A 27,918-nucleotide genomic window follows, 5' to 3' on the forward strand; every position below is an offset into this window, starting at 1 on the left:
GGGAAAGAGGGAGACAACTGAGTGATTTGGGGCTCTCCCACAATTTTCCACTCCACCACCTGCTTTGGAAGTGGCTATAGAACTGCCAAACATGCTGAAGTGGTTAAGTGTACCAGCTCCTAAAGAAGCTGAAGGGGAGGAGTGGTTCTTGCCTGATGGGTTTTCAAAGGGAGCTGAGACTTTGAAGTTCTGTTTTAGCAGCTGCCAGGTATGCTGCCTCAGCCCTGTGCAGCACTTCTGCCCCCAGCCTTCATTCATTGATTTCTTCTTTACGGTGCCAGGATGGAGAGAGGGAAATAGAAGAAAATTAATTAAACCAAGATTGTGGGCATTAGCAATAGTGTTGCTTTATTATATTTTACCCTTTGAGTTATAGTGCCTTGTGCCATGTGTCAGTGAAGCACCTTGCACTCACTTAGGCCTATTAGAGTAAGAAATTTATTTCATTTTGGTTTTCTTTGTCTTTCTAATTATGGATTCCTCACCTCTCCTCTGATTTATGTCCCCTCCCAAAATAATCATAGTAATTTTAATCTTTTGTTCTGTAATGATGACATAAAATAGAGATTTAAATCCATGATGCCCCAGAACTCCTTGCTGAGACTAGAGGGACCAGATCATCTTTCCAATAAGGGAAGAGAGACAGAGAAATGTGGTGGCTAAACCAAGGCTTCATATAAAGCCTCTGTTAAAGCAGGAACAGACACCACTCACTGCTGTATCTGCTGGAGGCAGTTAGCTGTGACCTTCCCCTTTACTCACTTAACTCTTCTCTGCCAGAAACAAGATGCTGTAATTCAGTTTATTCCACTGAATATTGAATTTCTTCATGCTGATGTGAACTCTGCCATGATTTTTCCTGTTGAAACATTGGGTTACTGGAAATGCTGCAGGCTGAGCTCTGTTTTCAGGCCGAAGAGGTAGATAGATCCCAATAGGAGGTGGGAATTTATGGAACAATGTTAGGAGTGGAATGGGGACTGTATTCTGTATAGCTTAACACAAAAGACCAGCAAGGAGGCCAAAATTGTCATAAACTGGAATAGTCTCTTCTGGCAAGGCAACACGCTTCTGTGGTATTACTCTTTGGAGGACAAAGTGCCAAAAAATGGGGAGATTCTTGCTCTGCAGTACTTGAAGAGCTTGCTTTACCAGGTGAGGCTTTATAAAAATAAAAGTCTTTCCACTCTTTTCTTGCAGTTCTTTATAATTCAGTCCTGGTATGTCATCACCAGTTTCTGGAGGCAATAGAGGGGGACAGATGCATAGGAAGTTTTGAGGAGAAGGTGCCCTGATTGGTTTTTTGTCAGTTGTTTTTTGTTTGTTTTGGGTGGGTTTTTTTGTTTTTGTTTTTTTTTCCAGTGCTGGCTATAGATTTTTCTAAAATATTTTCTCTTTCTGTATTAAAAATTGATAACATGTAATTCAAAACTGAACCTGCCATTCTGTTCTGCAGTTATTTTTTAGGCTGCATTTTTAGCTATCAACAAAATACAACAAATTTGTTTGAAAAATACCTCGTGGATTTTTAGGGCAGAATTATTTTCTGAAAAGTAGTTTTCTGCAAGTGGGGTATCTCTGGAGGATTCTTAGAAGGAACACTACAGACCTAGAAAACTACTGTCAGTTTTGGCTTGAGAAGAGCGTTGCTAGGAATTTGTACTGCCTTGGTTTTGAAATAAGCACTTACAGAAAGTATCTTCCATTACCTCTAAGGAAGCTGGGTGACCAGTGGAGTGAGGGGAAAAATAGCATTTACCTTTTACAGAACAAATAGTGTTGTGTGGCCATCATGAGGCTTGCAGAGATTCAAAAAAAGCTAGCTGTGAAACAGCTGGCACCACAACCCTGGGATTGCTTTGGTGCCAATATGCCATGCTATCTGTGGGTCTGAGTGTATTCCACCACCACTCCCCGATTATATTTTATGTAATCGCTTTGTTACAGACTTTAGAAAGTGTGTGCTGAGACACAGTCACCTCTTCCTATTCTTTCTCTAACCCATTATTAAATGTTCAGGGAGCCACAGCAGGTGAGTTGATCTTTGTACAGGAGGTGGAGGTAAAAAATTTTCTCCCTTAACTCTAGCATAACAGAACTGCAAAAGGAACCTGAGGAGGAAAAAATGTTCTGTTTAACAGGTGGGATATCACTCTCAAATACAGTATATTTCATGTCATACCTTGTTACCTTATCTAAATTCACCTGAGGGATAAGGAGAACAAAAACTACATACAGAATCAAGTTTATAACATAGGGAAGATAAGAATGCTAAAGATGGCCTCTTTGGCCAGCATGTAAGTGCCATCAGGCTTAGGGGACTGTGTAAGTCTATCTTATTTTTACTGGGAAACTACTTTAGCTTCATTATATTGGAGCTATGCTGATAAATTTCATCTGTTTAAGGGAAAAAGATCTCTTGAGGACCTCTACTCTGCCCTTGTGTCAGTGCTTGGGGAATTATCCAAAACCATGATACTGTTAACCACAAGCATACAATCTCACAGCAAGGACCTAGAGAAGTGACCTTTAGTTCTTGTTTTGTATTTTTTTCTTATTTTACTGTATTTCAGCAGCTCGATGTTATACAGCTTTAGTCGTGTTACTGAGTGGTAGCAGCAGATGCATCCTGCTGGTGTCTTGCTGCTACTTTACCTCTTTTACCTGGAGCTTTACTCCTAATATGACTGTGGCCCAGCTAGCTTTCAGGTGACACTTTCCACAGTCCCTGATTAGGTGAATTTGTACATCTTTGCTCTGAAAGTGCAGAACAGATTCTGGCCTTCCCTTTAGGTGTATATATATTATAAATGTAAAAGTGTTGCTTCTTTTGTGAAGTTCTGTTATCTGGCCATAATTCTTGGCCTTGAAATTCATAGCCATGATGTTAGGGAACTGTATACTTCAGCATGCTTCGTCCCCACAGACGGACCATCTAAGCTGTCAGATTTATTGTCTCTGAGACACTCATCAGAGGGCCTTCACCTACCACATAACAAGATGATAGGTGTACTGGATGTCAAGCAAAGTTGATTGCTTTCACAAACGTCAGTGCAAATTTTGTGGAATCTAGAGGCTTGTCGTGTTCTTTAGAGGTTTCTTTGTGTACTTGGTGTTTAATATTTAGACAACAAAATACCTGAATTTAGGAGCATATGACATCTCTACCCTGTGGTCACACAGCACTGCTGAAAAAGTCATTTGGGTCTCAAGTGGAATGAGACCCGGACAGCACAACCCTGCAAGAACCCTTAAGGCCCTGTAGCGTAACGCCATCCTGTGCTATGTCTTTTGGGAGGCTGATGGTGGCAGGGGTATTTAGCTCTGGGCAGGGGCAGAGTGCTTTGAGTACTCTCAGCGATCTCATGAATCCTAACCCTACAAAACTCAACAGCCTGTTTTTTGTTTGTTTGTTTATTCTTCTCAAGTGTTCTAGATTTCACCAGTTTAGCCCAACTGTAACTTTTCACTTGCCTCTTGAGACTTGAACAAGGGGCCTGAGCTGCTTTCTTCATTCCCCATTCTCTTATTCAGTGGGATCTTGCAGCTGCTGCTTGAACACATATAGCAAAGAGCACCACACTCTGGGAAAGCCTACACAGGAGGAAACTTAATGGAAAATATTAAGGAGAAAAAAATGTGTTTGATGGACTTTTAATATAAAAAGGGGGAAAAAAAGAAAAGGGGGAGGGGGAGATTTATTCACTGTAATAGGAACCAAATGTTGGCTGGGACAGCAGCTGCACTCTCACTCTTTCCCTGTAAACTGTGTGAGCGGCTTTTCAAAGGAGGCATTACAGGGTGCAGGGCTAACTCACTGGTCCTGACTTAACCCTTGCCTCTCTGTAGAGAAGTAGGGAATAAGGATTTCCAGGAGAGATTAATGACTTTAATTACAGACCCAGTCATAAGCATATTCTAGACAGATAGTGGTGCACATTTACTGTTTTCATCCCTGTGTGCTACTGCAGGTATCGACCCATAAAATGCAAAATCTGCTTGGGTAAAGCACTAAAGAAATATGATAGGAATAAGTAGATCCTGTCAGTCTTTTCCAGTTTGGCTTTCAATAGACTTGCCTACATTGATAGAGGAAAAGTAGAACATCAGGTACAAGTCGTGTTTTGTGTTGATCCACTTGATCCATGCCAGGATTTTACAGTGAAATCTCTGCAGTGAGGAATACCTTCCCCATCTCCGGAAGTGATGCAGTACTGCATCTAAGTTTCTGGTACTTCGAATTCTGTGGAGTGTGCATATTCACCCCAGAAGCTCTGCCTCGGCTAGGACAAGTGATCAAATTTAAGGTGGTACTTAACACACTAAGTCTGAATGACTTGGCTTAATCAAAGCAGAGCTAGACAGTACAGTGAGGTAACTTCACTCGGAGTCCACCTGCTCTGTCTGAACTTCATTAATTAATACTTTAAATTTGGAGTGGGGGAATGACACAACACACCTCAGGCAATTGCATGTCAGATTTAAACAGGTAATCTTCTCCAGGGCTTCCTTATGAAAGCAAAATGATACCAGGTTTCTGTGTTAGTCTCATTGTATGTACATCTTACTGTTAAAATATTTTTGCAGGCTCTGACTGTGTTTGCAGGTGTGGAATTATGTGCAGGAAACATGAAGCCATACCACCTTCCACTCAGTAAAGCTCACCCCTATTTTTGCACTAACTGAGAGTAGAAAGGCTATGTGATTTTGTCAATCTAGGTGACGTGGAGGAGATATGCTCAGTTGCCTTCATTGCTTCTCCAATGACCTGATGAGCCACAACAGGATGAAGGTATTGAACTTTGCAGCCAGCTGACTGTTAGTTTTCTTGATTTAGCCTTTCTACTAGTGAATTTTAAAGCTGCCATATGTAAAGAAAAGAAAGAAAAAATAGTGTTTAAACAACTGCCAAGTATTCCCCAGATCAGGGACATTGACAGTATTTTTTAACTGGCATGGAGCCAAGGATGCTACTAGGCGCCCAGCAAAAATTGGCTCCACTGAAGGGTAAATATTTCATTTCATTTGTTAAGACTGGCAAGTTTAGTGCTCCTGATAATTCCCTCCTAAATCCTTGAGTAGTTGAGGTAGATTAGGCCTTGCCAGCAGAGGTTTTCTAGTGCTCTGTAATCTTGCCCTGCGCTTCCTCTGCTAGACTGTCACAAATCTGTTTTGATGCACCTCATTTTTAACCTGCTACACTCATGGCCTTGCCTGTGTGTGGAGACCCAGGACCTAAAATGCACTTGATTCCTGAGCTGCAGGAGAACTGAGTAGGCCCTACTTCGTTTTTGTTATAAGAAAATCTTTCTGCTCCAAACCCCAGGTTTCTTAGTGGCAGGGAAATAGCAGGAATAATTTTCAGAAGCCAGGGAGCAGGAAATAAATTATACAGCGGCATATATCAGAAAAGAAGGAAGCCTGTGAACTTTGATAGTACTGGTAGAATGGTGTAGGGTAGTGAAGGAGCGAGAAGGCAGTGGGCTTTCCCTGTATAGCTATTGTGCATGCACATCTGGAATAATGCGCTCGGTTTTGAGCACATCCCTTGCCTCAAATACTGATAAAGTGGAAAAAGTTCAGAGAAAAGCAATATCCAAACAAAAGCCAGAAGGGACTGAGCTGAAGAAAAAGGTGGAGTTAAGTGTGCCAAACCTGGCTAGGCTCGAAGGAGGCATAGCTCTAGTAGTGAAGATTTAGACCTGAAATAGGAGGAAGGTCATGCAACAATACAGAGAAAATATAGGTTTAATTGGAGATCTCTGGGAAAATTCTTGACACTGAATGTGTACCGGTCTGTGGAGTTGTGCAGCTGAGAGTGTAACACATGGACTCCTCCAGGCCCTGAAACATGCGTTAATCCTGCACTACAAGGAAATGAGTTGGATGGTTTTGCTCACATCTTTGTTTTTGAATAAAATTCTTGTAACAACATCAACTCTCTCAGTTGAAAGGGGGAATTGTGAGAATAGCAGAGGGGGACTCCTGACATTTGCTAGTAATTATGCACATTAAAATGTCCTGGGATGCTTGAATTGTGCCTCTGGTAGCTATTACAGTTAACCTGTGAATGGATCTGGAAATTGTAGTTAAATCCACAGAACTTTTCCTGTTCTTTGTCTAAACCAACTCATTCCCAAGGCTTTTCACGTGGACCTTGTACATGTTCTGTTGTCTCATGGCTCTAAAGATACTGATGGCAAGAGCCTCTTGTGTAGCTAAAAGTAGCTTGCGTTGCTGGGAAAGTGGGAAGCTGAAGAACTAAGGCTGAAACTATTACAAGATGCCTGCATCTGTGTCTCATCACTAAAAAGTGACAGTTTGATTGATGGTCTGGGACAGAAACTCTCCTACATCTCTAAAACACCTTCACCATGAGAGATTGTATTTGTCGCTTTGAACTGGATTTGAACCCAAAATGCAGTTCTACACATTTATTGTGCCAGTGCCAATGTGCTTGACAGTGCTCACTAACTATAAAAGCTTTTCCTTGGCTTCTCTTGCACAGCTGAGAAGCAGATTGCAGGCCAGGTGATGGCATCCTTGTTTTGTACAGGCCCGCTGCTTCCTGCCCCTTCCATGTCTCCCAAGTACCTGCACCATGGCAAGTTCTGGACAGCTCCCTGTGCCTCAGAAGATACCCAAAGTCCCAGGCAGAGCTTTTTTAGGAATATTAAAAATACTTTGTTTGGCCATGCTTTTTCAGAAAGCTACCTTCCTCTACCTTTGCAACATAGCTGCTGCAGGTTTTAGGGGCTTGCATGTTCCAGTAATCAGAGCTACAGACCATGCTAAAATGCAGACTTTTGCTGACTAAACTGGACCAAAGTCACTCTCTCACAGATGCTCCTGATAACAGCAGAGGCCAGGAACAAACATTCTCAAAGACTTGTTGCTCTGTTTTTCAATTTCTAATTTATTGCTTTTGAAGCTGAGGGGAGAGAAAGAGAGAGAAAAGACAAAGGCAGGCCTTGAGGCAAGTGGTGCTGCGAGAGGCCCGACAGTTCTGCATCCCAGCCAGGCCCCCAGCGTCCTGGGCTTTGTCCCACTATGTTTATCATTGCACCATAGCCAGCCCCAATCTAGGGCCTATTGTTAGGGATGGAAGAAGCATGTAGTGTGCCAAAGAAAATGTTATGTGTTTTTCTGAGTGCCTGAACATAAGTCAGCAGGATGCTGAGAGCTGCCACACTAGACAGAATCATTAGTTACTATGCCAGCTACTTTCTAGCAGCTGGTGCCCACCAAGGCTTTGTACTGAAAGCTTCCTGGGCTTGTCATACCACCTGAATGCCCTGTGGGGAAAAAAACTGCTGCCCAAGATTGTCTTGCATTCCACAGCAAGGTGGGAGCAGGGAGCAGTGATATATAAATGCACTGGGTTCCCTTATTGCCAGCAATGGCCCTTGTTCATCCTTAGCTCCATCCTTTACAGGAAAGGATGCAAAATACTTTTCATTGTCAGCTTGTTTCCTTGTTTAAAAGGAGGATAATTCTTTCCTGAGTTTGCTAGATCTCCAGCTATGCTGACTCCTGCTGTGATCCTATCAGTTCTCACAAACTAAGCAGGGTTAAACATAGAGGAATATTCTTAAAGAATGCTGAAGCTTCATTTTCAGAAGGAATTTGAGCCTAGTTTGCACTGCCTTTCAATGGGATGTGTAGACACTTTCGAAATGTTTCAAAAGTGCCTGCTTAATAAGTGATATATGGGGAACACCAGTATACTTCATGAATTTGGTATTGTTGCCAGCTGCACAGGAGTTGGTATCAAACAAGTGCCTAGCTGTGCTGTTGGACGAAGGCTTCAGATGAAATGGAAATGAAAGCCCTCTGTGTAATATTTAAGATGCTTAAAAATCCGTAAATGTTTTTTGGGAACATTGGAAGCTTTAAACCCAATTTATATCCAAATCACGCATTAAGAAATTATATTCTGAATCCTTTCTACTCTTGCATTGCCTTCCCCTCCCCTGATTATTTCCACGTAGTTTCACTTTAGTAAAGATTTTCCTTTGCCCTGTCTTCTGCTGTTGTCTTTTATTGTCTAGTATTACTTATCCAAGCAGTGGTTGTGCTGTAGTAGACCCTGCTTTGTCAGATGTTTGAATAAGTTACTTAGGAAAGGTGGATGCTAGAAGAAGTGTGGCCTATCATTAGTAGTTACCAGTGTCATTCTTTTAGTATGGACTTCCTGTATGCCAGATGGTTCTTCGTAATTACGAGATTCTTGGTGAGGGCTGTTCTGTGGTCTGGTCTGTCTACAGCTTCGGTCCTTGGTATTCCCTTCAATCTGTCTGAAGTGAGAATGGAAGCCAGCTCTCTCCTTTCTTGTAAGACCTGATAATCACATCCCTTCTGTACAGAGGCTGGATTTCATTAAGCCTTTTTTTTCCTGTAGTCAATGAACAAATGTATTAGTATCTTATTAGTGTTTAGTATTCTAGTACAGTAGCATTAGTTCCTAGTACAGGTGTAGGTAGTTGATTGCATAAGTGTTGCTTACATCAGAAAAGAGCTAATGAATGGGAAAAGAGAACTAGAGCAAAAAGGGAATTTGGAACCAGAAAACCTAGAGATGAGCACATACGTTCTAGCACTTTTAGGCTGGGTTGTGATCATAATGGCATGGAGATCTGTTGAAATGGGTCTCAGAAGCAAAGCCATGTCTTTTGTGATGCAAAAAGCTGCAGCAGAGAGGTCTTATGCTGTCAGTGAAGAGGAAGAGGTAATTCTGGCCCAGGCTTTTTGAAAACTACAGTTGAAAGAAAGGAACACAGTGGGTTTCTTGCCAAAAATACTGAGTAGTCCTAAGGGCTGCTGGAAGGACAGAATCTTGCTTACAAAAGATGGGCTATAACGCCAAGGCTGAGATTTCCTGTACATAGTGGAGGCCAAATCCTGGCCAGGTCTCTAAACTAAGCAACTCATAAATAATCCTGAGCAAGCTGCGAGAAGATTGCTCACAACCAGCCTGGCTGACAGAACAAAACTCAATTTCTTCTGGTGGCACTGGCAGGAATTTCTATTTCCCATTTGTACGTGTGTGCATCTATGCTTATATCTGTCATCTGTATGTGTGAGCAAATGAATATTCAATCGGTGGTGTTCGAGCAATAATCCTGAATTGAAAACAAGCAGGTCTGTGAGTACTGACTCTATGATCTTCATTTCCATTGGGGGTGTGTGGGGTTTTCTGGTTATTTTTGGCTTTGACTAAAACTGAGTTGTGAAAAAGCTTTTCCTTCAGTTTGGGGTATTTATATAGTCTCTCTACCATGTGAACTCTATAGTATCTATTAAGGGTGTGGTGCGCTACAGTGTTTTTCTAGCCTTCATTACTGTTCTGAGCCTGCTGTAGAATTCCTTAAGCAGAAGAGCTAACTGCAGGAAGGGTGCAAATGTGCTGTCATGCTTCAGTAAATCCATCTGATGGGCAGGAACTGAGAATAGGAGCTGCACCATGATGCATTCCTGTGAGCATGGCAAATAGACTGAGAGCTGGAGTGTGCCTCTGGTAGCAGCTTATTGAGTCTCAGATCCTAAGCCCTGTTCTCCTGTACCAAGGTAAGCTTTGCCTTTGATGTAATATCAGCAACTTGAAATATGTTATATGGGGACTTTCCAAAATTGCAGATGAAATACCTCTCTATAAAAGTGATCTGAAGAGTTGCAAATATGTAGCCTTTCTGTTGTCAAATATTTAACGCTTCTATTATAAAAGGTTGAAGTTATGTATAATGAATTTATATTGATTTCCATCTATAAAGAAGCAAAACCCATGGAAACTAACAGAAACATATTAAATCCAGAAGGATGTAGGCCGTGAAAGTAAAATCTACTCAGGCATGCAACAGCATTTTCAATAGAGTAGCTGGAAAAAAGTGCCGTTGTGCTGCATCGTGTGGAGGGAAGGTATTGGAGCTACAGGGAGTTGTGGATGAGACTGTCTATGCTGCAAGAAAATGTTAGCCAACGTTTTTGTGGTTTTGTTTGGGTTTTTTTCAAATTTAGTTCTCCCTAAAGTTTTAATAACATAGTTTCAACAGTGTTGTCCTGGGTGGTTTAAACCAAGCTTACCTGGACAATATTAAATCCTAAAGAATTTATTTTGGGCTACCCAACATAAATTTGTTAAAACAGAAAAAGTGGATTAAACCAGATTAGAAATCAAATTAAGCATTTGAGAGTTCATTGAAGAGGACAAAGATTGGAACAAGGCAGAAATCCCAGCACATTTTAAAAAATTGGACCATCAGTCGTCAGTACTTGTATTTCCATAATAGTTAATCCTTTGCCAGATATCTCAAAAGAAAAGAAATGAGGATCAAGGAAATGGTACTGAAGTTTTGCCATTCAACTAGTGGCCCTCGCAGCACTACAGACTGCAGTCGCTATGTGTCGTCTCTGTGGCACAAAGCCAGTTTGGCTATCAGCAGGTCCAGCTTCAGTGGAGTTTTCATTTACATCAGTTTTATCTCCTCCATTTCATCTTGACTTTTATGTTTTAGAACAAATCACTGAATGTTTAGCTTCCCAAGCATTCTTTTGGATCAAAGGATAAATTTTATGCATTGCAGGTTCTGAGCTGGAGGTAGTTATGAGAGAATTTGGAACAGACATTAATTTCTTGAATTAATCATATAATTTGAATGAATACCTTAAAGTGCTTGACTGAATTCTCTAACGTCTGAGACCGAGACCCGAGTTAGGCTTAGTTTCAGACCCCTGATGCATAAAAAATACTGGTTGCATTTTCGCAGACCAGATGGACTATCTAGGTGAATGTCCTGCTCAGACAGCAGCCTGTGAAAGATTCTGTGGGAAGACCATTAGGTGATGTTATAGAATGGTGATACTTCCCCAGTACTCTCTGGGACTCAGTAATCAGTGATTTTTCTGGCCAGGAGATGGTATCTGTGTATATAAATAGTATTAGTGGTTCTTGCTTCTGTAAGTTTGTCTGATAATTTCTGAACCCCTGTAATTTTCTGGCGTCCTTAGCTTCCTGTAGTAAGAAGGCATCCACAGTTTAATTATGTGTTATGAGAAAAACTACCTCCTTTTGTTTGTTTTAACCTGGCCACCTGATGACTTCATTTGGTTTTTCCTATGTCTGGTGTCATGAGAATTGAGTAATTGTTCCCTATTCTCCTTATCCCTGAAGCTCATTATTTTATAGATATTTTTCATATTTCCTTTCAGTTGTCCTTTTTCCAAGCTGAAGACTCCTTATTTATTTAGTCATTCCTCAATATATAAGCTGTTGCGTACCTTTGATCGTCTCTACAGCATTTCTTTGTACTTTTTCCAGTTCTACTCTATGTATTTTGAGAAGGGAGGAGGGACAGGGGTTAGAACTACCCTCAGTATGCAAGAGATGGATGCAATTTGGGTTTATAAGGTAGCAGAGTAGTGTTCTTTGTTTTGTTCCCTATGCCTTTCCTAATAATTCCTAACACTGAGTTTGCTTTTTGAGAGTATTTAAGTGATGTTTTAATAAAAAAAAGCTATTATAGCTATAGTTATAAGGTCTCCTTCCTGAATAGAAATAACTAGTTCAAAGTCCATCACTGCATAAAACTAGGATTGTGTTTCCCTGGGTACATGACTTTGTAATTATTAAATTGAATGTCATCTACTAATTTAATGTCTGATAATTCAGTAATGTGATTTTTTTTTTCACACTTCTCAGTGACTTTCAGTTTTTCAGCAGCATTTTTTTTAATTTCTCTCTTTTCCCCAGATGACTTATAAATGTTTTGAACAGCATAGACCATAGCACAGAGTCTTGTGGGACCCCAGTGGTAATCTTCCATTGCAGAAACTGTCCATTTATTCTAGCTCTGGTTTCATGTGTTTTAACTAGTTATGAAATCCATGAGAGGTAACCCCTTTATCCTATATTGGCTTACTTTATTTGGGAGGATTTTGAATGAACTTACTGAATTTTCTCAACTGAGAAGTTGCTGGTGTGAAAAAGATACTCTAGGCAAACGGACAAATTCTATTGTTGTTTAGTTTAAAACAGGTATTGAAGATCATAATCTTTCAGTAGTACTGCTGAGGAATTAATCAGCCTGTTTACTGAGCACTATCATGACTTTGATGGAGCTCCTGAATGCTCTTCAGCTTTGTATCTGGTGCTGTTGATGTTTATTTCAAGGGCTGGTCTGCAGTAACCCGCAGCTATCTCCCAAAGGGTTCATCCCAGTCCCAACACTGTCCTTTGTGCTTTTCAGCTGTCAGCGTGACCTGACTTTACTGGGGGGGTAACAGAAACTCTGGCTGCATCACACAAGGGAAAAGTCCAATGAGTTTTAACATCAGAATGGATGGTGGAATCTGTATCTATGCAGTGGAAGGAGCAGATAGTACCCTTGGGACAGGAGTTGAGTCTAGGTGACAGCTGCTGATAACCCATGTGGTGAGCTGGTGGGATTGGAGAGGAGGCAGCTGGGGATTGTTTCAAAAATTCCTTGGGCCTTGTTGTGTCCTCCTTTTAAGTTACGCTTTTTGTGGCATCCTGTGCCTAGCAGGGGACAGTGCTTGGTGGCCAGCGGCACACATGCATCTGTGGATCCAGACCTGAGCAACTGCAGGTAGAACTACAGTAGTAGAGGATCATGATGCTATTACTGGAGCAGAAGGGGGAAGGCAGGTTCAGAAGAGGGAAGCAGCTCTCCCAAGGTTAATCACAAAACCAGACTCAGACCTATACAGCTTGGGTTTCAAGGCATTAGTACTGTCAGCAACATTACACTTGTCACTTTTTCAAGCACTGGTGAAAGGAAAAGAACTGAAAGACTTAGAATCTTGTAGCAAAAGGGAGCATGGAGTGACAGTCATTGTACTGTGGTACAACAGAAGCAAATGACTGAGGAATCATGGGTGGGATCCCTTGAACAGAGAAGTCTAGAGAAGGCTACCCAACAGCCAATGGCGCATAAGAGCAAAAGTGGTAGTGGTGCTCCAAGCAGGAGGAGGTCCAGAGCATGCAGGGTGGAGATGCTGGTAGCTGAACTTTTCCACTCGGTTGTCTTACTCCTTTGTTGCTGAGGATCTGAGTATGGCGAGTGACCCTTTAGTGTTTAGAATCCTTGTCCTCAATTTGCTTTGAAAGGGATGCATTAGGTTATTTTTGAGGGAGACTACATAGGGCTGGCAGTTGCTTTTGGTCTTGTTTGAATCCTTCTGAATATTTTAAGGGTTTGATGTGATGATGAAGCTTGTGGGGGAAGGTGCACCACATTCAAGGGAAGCTGTGACATGTTCAAAGAATCTAAGTTGTAAGTTTTGATAGGATCCTGAAGCAAGGAGGTTGCAGTTAACGCCCCTGCGAAAACCACAACCTACACTTCAAGTCATGGCATGAAATGTAAAAGACACCAAGGATCTTTTACATCCCAATTACTTATGACATGCATAGGAAAGAGAAGGGAAGGCTGCCTTGGGAATCCAAAGGAAATATTTGGAAAGAGTGGCTGAGAGAAACATGACAGAGATCAGCAGAAACTTGGGAAGCTCAGGCACTGAGGCTTGAGGGTTTTATTACCCAGAGTGTCAGGATTCAGTGGGTCATGTGGCATCCTGTCTTGTGAGCACAGGATGTATGAGTTGCTGGTCCATTGTAGCATTCTCAGGACACCTTGTGGTCCTGTCAGTCTGCCACCTGCTCTCTGCAAAGCCCCTTAGCCTTGTGTAGAAGTGTGTTGGTGCTGCCTTCTTGCCGAAGCTTACAAACTTCAAAGCAATCCTGTGAGCTCCTGCTGTTACTTATCATGTTGCAGGCCGCAGCTGAACTCCCACTGTATAAGCCTGGGTTGTAAGAGCTCCTGTCTCTTTGCAGGAGGCCTTTTCTCCTCTGGGAAAGGCTTGCATTACTCTGATAATGAAAGAAATGAGCCTATCCTCAGTCCCCTCAGGTCTGTTGAATATGTGCCCTAGTTGCAACCTCCCCCTACCAGTCCTTTATCCTCTCTGTGGATATTGTACTGCATGTACTTCTATTCCACTCCCTCTGCAGCGTGTGTGTGCTTGGTGTAAGCCTTGTGTTAGTGTATTAACAAAATCTCTACAAATCCAAATAATTAATTATGTCATTAGTGAATGGGAATCCTTAGCTCTTTTCCTGCAGCAACTCTGCCTCTCTTCAATGCTAATCAGCCACAGACATGCTCCAGTTTAGAGTTTTTCTTCTCTTTTCCTTTGTTCTCCTGAAGCATGGTGTTATGGGTAGCAGTATAGTCCCAGCCTGGAATTCAAGAAACCCCTTAGCAAGACAGCAGTTAGCACATAGCACCTCTAGCAGGTGTTGTGCTTGCTGGAGCCACTTAATACAAATTCATAGCTGGCTAAGTATTTAAGGGATTTTTAGGAAGCAGCAGTACCTTGTAAGCAGGAGTCCTTATAAGCAGAGTAGTGAAAGTGTGATGGCTCTTCTTTTCTCAGGGCTCCAGAGAATCATCATTTTGCTTGGGAAGGAGAGATGGAGAACAGTGTCTACAACAAGGTGAGACAGAGTCCGCTGGCACATCCCAACTATCAGCTCCATTTTGCTGTGCAGCAACTTCAGCAGCAGAAACTTCAGTCACGACAGCTGTTGGAGCAAAGCCAAGCCCGGCACCAGGTAACTAAGAAAAAATCCTGCTTGGGATGTAGCAGTGCTGCCTGAGTCTCAGATGTGCAGAATCAACCCAGAGACAGTACCTATGGCGCAGCTTTTGTGAAGGAAGTAGCTCTTCAAGTGGGTTGCAACAAAACCAATATTACCTGCAGTTATTTTGATAGTATTTCAATGCTGTAGTTCCCAGTGGCTGCTTCTACTGCATTGGCATCCTCCTCCATTTGGCTACTGGCACACTGCTGCCCGCTTTTCTGCACTGGTTCAGGGCATCCCCTTATAGTGCCTCAGACAGCCTTAGAACTGTCTACAGTCTCCATGGTCTTAGTCCCTTAATCTCATCAATGATGGTATCTTTGTGCTTTGACTTTAATTCTTCTTGGGTAGTGCTTCAAGCTGAGTCACTGTTGTATTTCACTGTTTCTGAACATTGGGTCTTGAAATTGTGTTGGCAATGGTGCCCTCTATGGCAAACAGACCCTATCAAAGCTTCATCTTGACTAAATTCTCCTCCTCCTGGCTCTGCTCTAGGATGGCCATGCTCCTGGATGTCTTTTCATACAATGCAGTTATCAAAAGAGCAGTATGTTAAGGGGATGCAAAAATTACTTAGAAGAATCTTCATTCTTTTGAAGAAATGTATTAATTTCTTTTAAGAGCCATCAGTGTGCAGGAGGCATGGCCACTGACCCTGATGCTAGATGCAAGTTTTCTCTGCAACCCTGAAAATCTTCTGCAGGCTTCCTACACAATTTTTATTACTACATTTAAGATCCTGGATCTGTTAAGATACGTGTCTTCGGGACATGGTTTAGGAGGCATGGTGGTGTTGTGCTAACAGCTGGCCTCGATGATCTTAGAGGTCTTTTCCAATGTAAGTGACTATGATTCTATCCCCTTTCACTGCTTTGCACGGAACTGTCTGATGGATACATGACTCCTTTGTTACACCTGCAAGGAGAAAAAGAGGGGCTAAGTGTCCAAGAGCTAAAGGAAACATGAAAAAGGGTTTGTATTATTGATGTTCTGGATGCCAAGGTTGGACTGCTGTGTCTGGAACAGCATTTCCATCCTGCCTGGGGAATCTTTCAAGGTTACAATGAGTTCACTGATGTGCACATTACATTTCTTTGTTATTATGGAGAGAGAGGTGTGTGTTCTTTATTCTGACTGATGTCCAAAAGGCTTGTATGCTAAAGGGAAGTAAGCCTTTGGGTGAGCAAGCCTTCACTCAGAAGAGATTGGTCTCTATTAGGAAGGAGCTATTTGCTGGGCAGTCTGGCAGGACTGGATCCAACAAAACCATGAGCAGTGCTAACATGCGGAGGTCTGAACGCCCACTCTCTCTCATGTGAAGCAGATGAGTCACTAGTCAGGGTCCCCGAGAACAGAATATAGGCAAATTTCCCTCATCCTTTTCTAGGAGCATCTTGAAGGAGAGGCTCTTCTGCCTTTGCTCCTTGCAGTCCTTCTTTCAAGGCCCTCACTTAGACATGCAGTTTCCATCCCCAAATTCCCTCACCTACAGTCTTCTTGCTCCCTCTTTGAGCAGGAGGTCTTCCTTTCATCTCCATCCAAGGGGCTCTGGGTGGGCAGCTGTGGCTGCTCATGAGCTCAGGAAAGGGCTGTAAGCTGGGCTGTGCCTGTGAGGAGGCCGGAGCTGGCCTTGGGGCCTGGCTGAGCCCTCTTCTAATTGCTGACATTGAGCTGATGTTATTCTTGGCCTAGGGCAGAGCCATTACTCAGGAGTTTCTGTTAAAGTGATTCTTTGTTAAACCTCCTCTCACCCCCACAACGTCCCCCTCCTTTCTCTCCCTCCCTTCTCCTTCTGAGCCAAGCAGCTTAGAGTTGTAGTATTGAGGCCATTGCCATGCTGCAGGGCTCAGGCTCCACTGAAGTTGCCACTAATGAAGAAAGGTATTTGCTGAACTGGGGGCTTTCAGTCTTTCTGTAGCGAAAACCACATCTTAATAAAATGATTGTCTCTTGGACACTTACTCTCCCACTAGACATTGTATGGAGCCAGCAAGACCTCCCCTTCCAGTCATAGTTGCACTGATCCTCTGATGCATCTCCCAGTCACTGCACTACCCTCATCTTCATCCATCTATCCCCTGCTCCCTCTCTAGTTTCCTCTCACTGACCTCTTTCTTCTGCTAGTTAGCTTCTCAGACTTCAGTCCTTTGACTTGGCCTTTCCAAGAACTGCCTTCTCTTTGCTGCTGCTTACACACTCCCTGCCCTACATCTCCTTCCCACTCACACCACTTTGTCTTCCATCCCACCTTTTCTTGCTGGCCATCATTTGTCCTCTCTTTTCCCCCACAGTTGATGTAGCTTAGCCTAGCCTGCATGGCTTTACCACATTTTCTCATTAGTGTCACCTAAGTCACCTATCTCCCGTAGCTTGCTCTCTCCCTTCTGTTCATTCCCACATATTGAGATCTACTCCATCCTTTGTTGTCTTGCCGGCTGCATTCAAGTTCCTCAGCTTCCTCTCAACAGAAGAAATATATCCTGCGAAACATAAGGCATATCACTTGAAAGAGTGTCATGATCTCTCTGCTTTGGGGAATGCATACAGGATGTCTCCAAGCCTGTTTCATCTGATTCTTCAAGCTCTTGTTACGGTTGGAAGGCAGGCTAGCCATTTGTCAGTAGCATTTATCTCAAGGCACACCCTGAGTTTGGCATGACCGTACAACATGACTAGATGCCAGTCTTTCCTTCTTTCTGTGACAAATGGACTAGTCATGTATATATAGATAGCACGTGAACAAGCAACAGAAGCACCATGATTAATAACACAGGCAAACACTTCTGCCTGTACATTAACCAGTTCAATATGTTGGAGATGAGACAGATGTGTTGGAAAGCATGGAAGTTCCTAGTCAAGTATTTGTGTAATAGGCCATTGCCATGCAGTGGATATATCTTATCATAAAGGCCTATTGCATACTTCTTTGTGGCAGCACCCACTCTTGGTTGAGCACTTTCCAGACACTTAAGAATGATGATTTCTCCTCTAGGCATTTAACAATTTGCAGAGCACCAAATACTGTGTAGGTGGAGGAAGAGGAATAACAACCAACAGTTTTCACTGGTTGTATGTGGAACTCAGTTCGCGTAGTGTAGTATGGTAGAAATAGATCTTTAATGCCAGAATAGGTACTTCATTACCTGGACAAAAAGGAAAACACCAAACTGACTGGATGAGAATCTAACAAACAAATGGATTCAGAGATAGGGCCCAGGAACAGAGACAACACAGAGCCTGAGAAAAGAGAAAAAAATAGAAAGGGGCAGAGCGTGAAAGTGGAGACAAGAAGCTTAAATCCGATATCAGCAAAATCAAGGAACAAGGATTACAAAATCAAACCAAATGACAAGAAAAACAGGCTTATAGCAGTATTTTTAATGTTTAAAGGAGACTTCATGTGACACGTTATGACCTAGATGTTAGTATCACTGCTGCAGTTGGCAAGGCACTTAATATACCATCATTGTTTATTCTCTAATTGTTTCCTGTACTGGAAAGATGCCATTAGCTGTTAGGGAGGTTCCTCCTTCTCTGTGTGGCTGTGTTCTGTATGCTCAGCCTAACATCTTCTGGGTTTAGAATTTTATGCCAAACATATCATATGGGAAAAAAGCTAAATTAAAACAAGAAAAGTACAGGCATATAGTGGAATGATCCCCATCAGTCCTGCTTACATCAAAAAAGCTAATGTTAAACAAGACATAAATCATGTTAATGAGTTGTATGGTTGGTTATGATCACATTTTCAATCAGAATTTTAAGCAGATTTTATGCTATAAAACATTGCGCTCAGTTAATCTTAAATAATTCTCTTCTCAATCATTTAAAAATGTTATGTTCTCTGAAACATTCTTCATTTTATGAAGTTCAGTGATTTTTTTTTTTCCTTTTAATGCAGGTGAATCTCTTCTGAATTCCTTACAGTTTATTTAGATCTGACTGGGAATGTTGAGTATTCAGAATAATATTCCTAGTATTCCTAGAACTACAGGATTCCTGTCTGAGGACACAGAGCCTCTTTGAATGCAGCCTTAAACATCATTAAACTGCTTTCTAAACTATTATATATTAGACTGCTGTCAGATTTGCAGTCTCTCTTCCCCTTCAGTCTCTTGTTCATTCTTGTTTTGAAGCTTTCTCCCTCAGATTGTTTTCCCACTGTGTGCTAACTGCCATTTTTCCTATTTGAGTCTTGTGATACTGATGAGTCAAAGTCTCAGTCTAAGTAAAGCAGAACAACTGTTCTGAAAGCAGTAGTCTGTGCTGATTTATACCAGCTGAAATCTTGTCCCCATGGTTCTGATCTTGTCACTATTATTAGAATTATGGTAACGCCCAGATGTATTAATGATCTTTCCAATACAATGATATGGCCCAATCCTTGCCCCAGAGAGCTCCCAGTACCAAAAGACAGACAAAGGGGGAGGCACAAGTTAACTTATTTTAGTATATTTTAGTCTCGTTCTGAAGAATTTACCAAGGAAGACATGCTTCAGAAGAGTCTCTGCATACCATGAATTTGCTGCTCTTCTTTAAATTTCTTGATGACCCCAAGATGCTCACTGTACTGCACTTTAACACTGTGCCAGTTAATAAATACATTTTGAGCCTGTTCATTATCACCACTTTGTGAATTTTCAACTCAACTGATTGTTGCATCCAAACTGATGTAACTGAATGCATTAACTTGTGTTCAAAAGAATCTCCACTAAAAAAATTCTATAAGTCCAGAGGTCTTCCAAGCCTTTTAATTCTATGTATTCTTGCAATGTCATCTGAAATGCAGTTCTTTTCTAAAAGTGGTGCGATTTATTTTGTTGGGTTTCAGTTTTTCTTCTGCTTCTAACTTAAATCCTTGTCATTGTTTATTGCTTATAAACATCTCATTTTCCAGCACTAGTGATTTGGAACTAGATGCAGGGATCTTTATGCAGTACACGTGTGAGTGCATTGGTCAGTTCTCATACACTGCTGAGTGTCTCATCATTTTCAGATTTGCTGATCTATCCCCTTGGCTAGGGAATAGAAATCTCAAAGCTATGTTTCATATAAATTTCATGAAAATAAGGAGCTACATGTCTGGAAAGGGGATTCAGCTTGTGTTCCCATTAAGGCAAAAGCTGCAACATGAGGTGACTCCTAATTAGACAGCAAAAAATCAACACAATAATGCCCCAAACCCATGAAGAGAGGCATAATTTGGGGCATGCTTTATATTAGATACTGTAAGATTCAGCCCCAAGACAGATTCACGGGAAATGAGCTTCATTACCTCCTCGGGTCACGGAATGGACATGTTTTTGCTTGCAACATTTGTTCCGTTACTGTGCTAGGGATGGGTGTTAGATACAAGGATGGTAAGTGCCAGGAACATTCTTTCTGTTTTTGAAGATCATTAATATATCTGCTTTTCTTCAAAGTACTTCAGTACCTCCCTGCTTTTAATCATGAGCAGCCCGAGTTCAGCTGCTACTGGCTAATACTCTTAGATGTGCATCATCCTTACTAACAAGCTGTACATGTTGAGATTTTCTAATTAAAAACTACTATTTTTGTACAGATAACACTTTGTGTATGTTGTTCATGTGTAGATATGGAAGCAAGGAGAGGTGTGATTTAATGAGGCAAATACAGGATTGGGACTCAGGAACTTCTCTGAGCTCTCAACCTAACTTTTCGTATTGCTTCAGTCTGTGGCTTAGGGACAATCAATTCCTTTGTCAGTGCTAACATTCTTCGTGTGCAAGACAGGGTTAATGCTGTCCTGCCTCCCCAGAGAATTATGCAAGAGAATTAACTCACTAACACTTTACATGATTTTTAGCTAAAAAGTCTCATAGTGTTCTAAGTATTTTTCAGATTTGTAGCCCTAAGAACTTGTCAGGGGAGCAAATGTCTCCTCAACATCAAGTTAAATCTGAGAGCCTGGGAAATGTGATTCAAAGTTTATTACTTGCAGCAGCAGTAGTTGTGGGGTGCTGCCTGCTTCAGGACTGCCTCTGTCAGGGTTTCTCTAGGCTTCTGCTCTCCCTAGACCCTGAGCCTTCAGAATCCTGAGTGATGAGGACTGTCTCCTAATGTTTGGATGTGCTGAAATCTCTTCCCAACCCTTTCTTTGTGTGGTCAGGCTCTGCTCTTCCCAGCTGCCCTCTTTATTTGCACAGTAGCTTCTCCTGGTTTCCTGTGTGTCCCCATGGAGTTCACAGCAGGGCAGTATGCTTTGTAGCTGAATCCAGAAGCCATGGTCCGTGTCAGCTTCCAGTCTCCCCATCCTTGCTTGGAAGGCAGCCAGAATCTCAGCACAGTGTGGAGACAAAGGCGTTTTTGGAAGTCCATTACCCCCAAGAAAAAACATCCATGACCTTTCTTTAGGCAGGTCTCAGCCCAGCTTTTGCTGATCAGACTTTGTTAGAGCATCCTTGATTACTGTTTCTTCAGAGTCATGGACCTCCTTGCCAATGCGTGTTAAGACTTCACGCTTTGTGGACTCCAGGATCTTAGTGATATTAATAACAAGAAAAACTTACAGGAAATATGCATAATATCAAACAGAACACAATGAAATGTCACCCCTGAATAAGAAGGGGGTGCAGTGACTTGAGGGTCTCCATCCCAACCCCATGATATGTCAGACTCTGAGATGCAAGAAACTAAACCAAGTTACATTGTAGTTTGTTTTGCTGGGGGAAGGTGGGGTGTGACTGCTATTTTCCAGACTTGTACCAGCTACTTATTCAAAATCTGAAAGCTGTGATCAAGGTAGAGCTTCAGGGAAGGGAGAGGTTAAGAAGGATTGGAAGCTCAAGGGCATCTTGTCAGTGAGCTTTAGTTAGGAAACAGGCCTGTTTTGGCTCCTGCACCTTCTTTTCTCCCTAGAGCTCTGCCTGTCAGAAACGCCTTCCCACACACCACTGCCCTGCCATTTGCCAGAGAATTGTGGGGGAAAGGGGCTTTTCCTGTCTGTGTGCTGAGACTCAGCCAGCCCTCAGACTGTGGCTTTCTCTGGAGCCTGGAGCCCACTTGCTGTGGCTTTGTGTGTTTTTCACCAGGGAAGAAACTGAGGACAAATGCAGTAAAGGGCACTGCTCCCAGGGTCACACTGAGGTGACTGGCGAGTGCTCAGCTATTCCCCTCATCTCCTATCACTGACCTCCAGCTGCCAGACTACATGGTTACGGTATTGCCTCTTTGCCCTGGGAATCTGACTGACTTCGAGGAAAGACAAGGCAGAACTCCCAGCAGGTTGCTCCTTTCTGAGAAGAGTTGAGCAGTTTGCAGAGCTCCTGTAGGGAACCATTCCCTACTCCCTGCTTTGTCAGTCCACTGCTCTGTTCTCCAGTGTCTCACAACACGCAGATTCTTTTGTTCCCTGTGACAAATCTCCAACATACTTACTTTCCCACCTGCTATAGGAACAGATATATTTTGTTTCCTGATATTACTGGGATATCCTTTTTGTCAGCTGCTGACCTAAAGTCCCTTTTTCAGAGAAGGCACCCGAAAGCCTTTCTGTTATTCCAAGCATCTACAGGGTTAGACTGAAGAACTGGCATTGTAACATCTTCCCCATAATCTTTTTATTTCCTAGAACTGCATCTCAATCCCACCTTCCACAAAAAGAATACTTTAGCCAGATAAGTGCAGAAAGTCAGTCAAAGCAATAAAAACTTTACTTCTTTGTGGAGGGGAGCCCACTGCAAGATTAGATTGAGAATAGGACCTCTTGTTTATTAATCCAGAATAGTATCATTCTGTGGCAGTAATGAGCTTGTCTGCCTTCCTAGAAGCTAGTCCCAGTTTCCAAGGGTATAAAATTCAGCTCTAAAAACTACTTCACTGACCTGACCACTTAACTCTTGTTTTTATGTGTGGGATTATCCCTGGAGCCCTGGGGTTGCCTTTACCAGGCAGATGATATCCCTCACAAAAACGTCACCCATCTCCATCAGCGCTCTCAGTAGTATTCAGAGAGGTAATCACCAATTACTACAGTAGTTTTGTTTTGTGGTTTTTTGTTTGTTTTTGTTTTGTTTTGTTTTTTTACCAGGCTCTCTTTGCCAACTACTCACAATCCAGCACCAGCCATATACCTATGCCAGCTGGCTCTGAGGCCTGCAAGACAACAAGTGCCACTTCTAGTATCCAGAAGGCAGCCAGTCTGCACAAAGTGATGCCATCCCAGGGTGCGCCTTCTCAGCTGGTTCCAAAGCCTCCAGCAAACCACAGGCAGGCAGTGGTCAGAAAGGCTGCAGCCCAGAGGACTTCCAAGTAAGTTTTATCTCTTCCTATCCACTACAGAGAGTTGGCACTGGTTCCCCTGAGAAGGAATATTGAAGAACCTGTCTACATGTGACTCTGACATAGATAGCTATGGTGTCCAAGATAAATCTCAGAATAACCTGAGCTGTCTATTCTGAAATAGGTGTGCACTATGTTGCAATTTCATGTTTCAAAATGGTAAGGTAGGTAAGACTGTAACATCATATGAACATAAGGACATAGGAACTACCACATTGAATTAGACAAGTATCTGATCCAAGGTGGGATTTAGTTACCTAAATACAGATTGCTAATGATGTATTTTAGATGCCCAGGGCTATTCTACCTGACCTCCAGCTGCTGCTCCAGATTAGCACAAGTCTTCTGTAGGTCTTGTGTTGTATTGCCAGTCCCATACAAATGCCTCAAATAACTTGAGAGTACCAAGTATGGTACTAGACATCTATGTTTATGCGCTTGAGTCATTTCCTCCATGTTTAATCTTTGATGGGGGCTACAATCTGGTGGGTCAGAAGAGGCTGCCAAAAAAAAAAAACAGTATCCTTAACAAGATAATCTGCCCTTGAGTCCAAGTTTCCCCATAAATTTAACACACAATGACCTACTTATGCCTTCAAGCACAAGTATTTATTTCATTTAAACTGTTTTTATTTTGCCTAATGTAACGATAGCATTCCTCATTACCTGTAGAAATTCTTTTAACTTTTACTAAGCTTTCAGTTATATAGTGCTTGCCATTCTAAGGTGGATGGATTTGGTGTGTGTTATCTTTAAAAACAAAACAAAAAAAATTGACCATCAAATGTTGCTTACTGATTCTAAGTTTCCTTCCTTCCCATTTCTTGGTGTGTCTTCTCTTTTGTGGATTATGAGAGAACGTGAGCAAGACTTCTGGGTCGTTGTCTTATCCTTCTTACCTTTGTTGGTAGCTTCCTCAGCGCTCTGTTTATCTCCTCTTAAATGACAGAACTGCTTTAGACTAAATCCTTCATCAGGTTTTTCCTCATATATCCTCGGACTTGTTTCATCCCTGAACACTGAAGGGCAAAAATTGAATTCATACCTTCTTCCCTTATACTTACTCTACAGCCAGAAGAGTTGTAAAGCTTTCAGAGCAGGTTCCTGTGAGGTTTCCTGATTCTCTGTTCCCTTTCTGTTTAAAGAGAGAAGTTTTAGTAAAAGATTACTGATGAAGGACACCTTATAAAGATGTTAGGGCACTGCCAGTGTGTGTGAATCAAATCTTGAGCTGCAAGGCATTTTTAAGGAGTTAGGACAGAACTGCTTTGGAGAAGCTTGTGTATTTCCTGCCTGTACTCCTGCTATCTTAAGAGATAGCATACTGAATTAATCCCTCAAAACTATTTAAAAAGAAAACAAGATGTTAGTAGACTTTGTCAACTCAGCACATGCAGATGTGAGCATCAGGTCTGGCAGGTATATGCTGGTGGGTTTGTCTGATTTCTTTTATCTTGGGTAGCTCATGTTAGTACAGGTGACAGGCTATGTCAGTGGGTTTCTCTGCTGGGCAGCAGAGGGATGTGTATTTGAAGATGCCGGTGTGCTGTGCTCACTTCTTGGCAGAGGAAATGTTTATCCTTGTGAGATGGAATTGCAGCTCCTTGGACAGACTTTACTTTGCTGCATTTTTGTGGTTTCTGCTCTGTGACAGGCAGGAGTGTGGGAAAACCGGAAAAAGTTCAGCACCAAAAATGCACAGAAGGGGGGGAAAAAGCAAAAGATTCCTTCAGAATTTCAGAAAACTAATCCAAGTATTGAAGGCTGCAAGGAGCCACTCCGGAAATACTTTCCAAGTTGCCTTTCAGTCTCCAGCGCAAGGCTCCAAACCCATTCTTGCCATTCATGGGATATTGCAGTAACATTTTTTCACTTACATGGACAACAGCAGTGCCCAGCTATATTTCCAGCACACTGAGAGCTGATCGTTTAAAAACTGCTGTGTCTCGGTCTAATTTAGTCCATTCGTTGTTGTCAGGAAAAGACCAGAGATCCATTGACAGAGGAAAGTGTATGGAGAGAAGCCTCTCAAGTCAAAGGAATATGGATTAGAGAAGAAAAAGATGTCTTGCATGCTCCGGCCTGTTCTTCACAGTCCCTGCTTATTCTGTCCTAAGTACACTTGGACACAGTGTGTAGTCTTCTTTCAAAATACTCCAGTGGCAGAAACCCCACCATGTGCTACAGAAGACTGTTTAAGAATCTAGACAACCTTATTATCAGAAAGTTTCTCCTGATGTGCAAGCTGAATTTTCCCTTTGTTTCATCCTGTTGGACCTTGCTGCGCCTTCCTGAACCACCCTAAACAATTGCCCTTGCAAATACTTTCCATCTTTTGAATATCCTTCTACTTTTTAGTTTCCTAATGTTGCTTAGACTTGTTGAGGTTTTGTTAACCTCAGATAGTAGTTCCACCTGCCAAGTCCTTAATTGTCTTGAATCTACTGTATTTTCTTCAGTTTGTCAGAGTGCTTGCATTGTGGCACCCAGAATTATACTTTGCCAATGTGGGACTACCATATCCTTAGGTTGTGATGTGGTGAATATCCCTCACCATAACATATAATCTAATTTTGTCTTTTTGGCTGCTTCATTTCTCTGTCAGGTAATTTTTGATTTGCTGCCCGCTTTCACCCCCTAATACTTGTTGGCTGTTTTCCTGATCTCTTTACTCAAGGAAGATCTCAGTGGTATATATTATTTCTGCAAGACTCACTGAAACTAATCCCATTCTCTTGTTAAAGCTTTTGTGTCTCTTTTCCCCCCTCCCCATATATTTCAGTGAGCCAGACCTTATTCTCTGTCTGCTCTCACACCACCTGGCTTTTGTTTAACATCTTAATAAAGATCATCTTTTTCAAGTCGTTTGTAGAATTTCTCCAGAGACTGGACTGCGAAGACAAGCTAGAATCAACTTTGTCTCTTTGACCTCTCTCTTCCTTGCACACGTTATCAGTTCTTTCCCAGCCAGCACACATGGCTTCCAGAAGAGGAAGAAAAGGATAAGAAGTAGAAAACTCAACTACAAATAAAAGGAGAGGCTAAAGATGAACATTACTGCCTAATTAAAATACTATAGTAACTTGCACACTTCCCTGGTTAAAACGTAAAGGAAATAAGTAATTGAACAGCCACACAATTCAGTCTTGTCCTTTCGGTTCCTGGCCTCTCTTGTTTTCTCAGTCTCTCAACTTGTAAAAGGTGGTAGGTTGACTTTATAATGGATTGTGTCCAAAGCGGGACTCCTTGCTTAAGCTAACAGAGTGGAAAACTGGGGCCCATATTAAGGTGGAAAAAGACTAACTGGGAGAAACGGTTTAATATGTAGCTCTACACTGAAATGTAGTCCCATAAAATGGTCTCGTGGGTCTGCATAATTTTGATTAAATATGCTCATATCTCAAGTAGGACGATAGTTTTTGAAGACTTAATACAACAAGCCCTTCTCCATTACCAAGAGTCAGACTGGGTTCTTTCCACTGCTTATGTAATCACTAGTGTTGGCAGGTCTGTGAACCGTGAGGAGACCTGCTGATAGCTGAGAGCAACATTTTGAGGCAAAGATCAGAGATATAGTATTTGTAAGCTGTGGAATGAAGCAGACGTCCCTGAAAGCAGCATTTGATGTATCGATTCTTCATGTTACAGATGACAGCATGCAAAGTAGAAAAATATATTAGCTCAACCGTCAGAACCCAGAGTGAACCAGTACAGGTGGTAGACAGAAAATCTTTCTGCTTTTAGGGATGACTAAGTCACAATAAATACAAATTTCTGTGCTATCACTCCTATAGTAATATATAGTAATACTAATATACTAGTATAATAGAGTAATTTCAGAAACCTGCTTTCTAACTATGACAGCATCAAGTAGAGCAAGGCCTTGAACAGCCTATGAGCAGAACTATCAGCCAAAGAAAAGGTCTCAGAAAAATTCAGCTGTCAATGTTAGACCACTGTATGTAAAGAAAGGAAATGCCAGGTAGAGAAAAGGACGATGTAGTTCAAGATGTTATCAGGGAGAGAGCGAGCCCAAGCAGATCACAGAGATTACCAGCAACAGACTGGAACATCACAAACTATTGGGGATGTTGATCAATATGGCATAGTTTCTTGTACTGAACTTCTCTGTAAATGTCATTCCCAGCAACCCTATTCAGGAAGCCTTTGAAACAAATACTCCCTTCAAGTCCCAACACCACAGCACAAAATCTTTCTACCTTGTTCTTCTTTTGTATATTTGCTTTGCATGGTGCCAGCAGCAGAAGAGCCAAAGTTCTGCTCTATTGTAGCTAGTACAGAAGTAGGGTAGAGGTGATGCATTTCTCCAGGGTTCAGGAAATCCATCCCATGGCGGGGTGGAGTCCTGACTGCAACTGGATACGGCAGTAGCCAGCTGTTCTAGGACAGGCTGGCCAAGCCTGGCAAATGTGCCAAGAGTAGAACGCTGGCCACAGAGTGAGCCCTGTAAAACACTATGGTTCTGGTTTGTATCCTGTCTTGCCCATGTGTGCTTACTCATAGGCACGCGTGGAGTGTATTAAGTGAGCCAGGTACATCACACATACAAACTGAGTGCCCACTGAAAAGAGGACAGGCAGCAAGAGAGCAAGCATGTAACTGTTACTGGAATGCCTTTCACTTTTTTGCTACTGCTGTACTGCAGCACGCTTGTTTTTTTAGCTCCTGAGCATCTGGGTTAATCAGGCTGCCTGACCCTTAGACATTTTTGGCAGCAAAAGCAGTTAATGCCTTGATTTAACACCCTGACACAGCTGGGCTCACTAGGCCTGTAGCTCTTAGCCCTTGGCTAGCCTCAATCATACACACAGATACACATGCGGAGATACCCTGTCCAAGAGCAACAAAGAGGAACAAGCCTCCCTGGCTCTGGGTCTTCACATCTGTTGCTGTCCTCTTGTCAAACCTGGGCTTTTTGTGATGTGAATTTGTTAGTG

General features: G+C 42.1%; 1 protein-coding gene across 6 annotated transcripts in view; it reads left to right on the forward strand.

The window, feature by feature from the left end:
* Window positions 1-27,918, forward strand: part of TTLL5 (tubulin tyrosine ligase like 5) — a 142,048-nt gene that overhangs the window by 101,523 nt on the left and 12,607 nt on the right. For all 6 annotated transcript variants that reach the window (XM_075103527.1, XM_075103526.1, XM_075103529.1 and 3 more), the window contains 2 exons: window positions 14,452-14,629; window positions 22,710-22,930. In XM_075103527.1, the coding sequence (XP_074959628.1) occupies window positions 14,452-14,629; window positions 22,710-22,930 (399 nt within the window). The remainder of the gene's footprint in view (window positions 1-14,451; window positions 14,630-22,709; window positions 22,931-27,918) is intronic.

Source organism: Phalacrocorax aristotelis, chromosome 9 (assembly GCF_949628215.1).
Source record: "Phalacrocorax aristotelis chromosome 9, bGulAri2.1, whole genome shotgun sequence".
NCBI classification, from domain to species: Eukaryota; Metazoa; Chordata; class Aves; order Suliformes; family Phalacrocoracidae; genus Phalacrocorax; species Phalacrocorax aristotelis.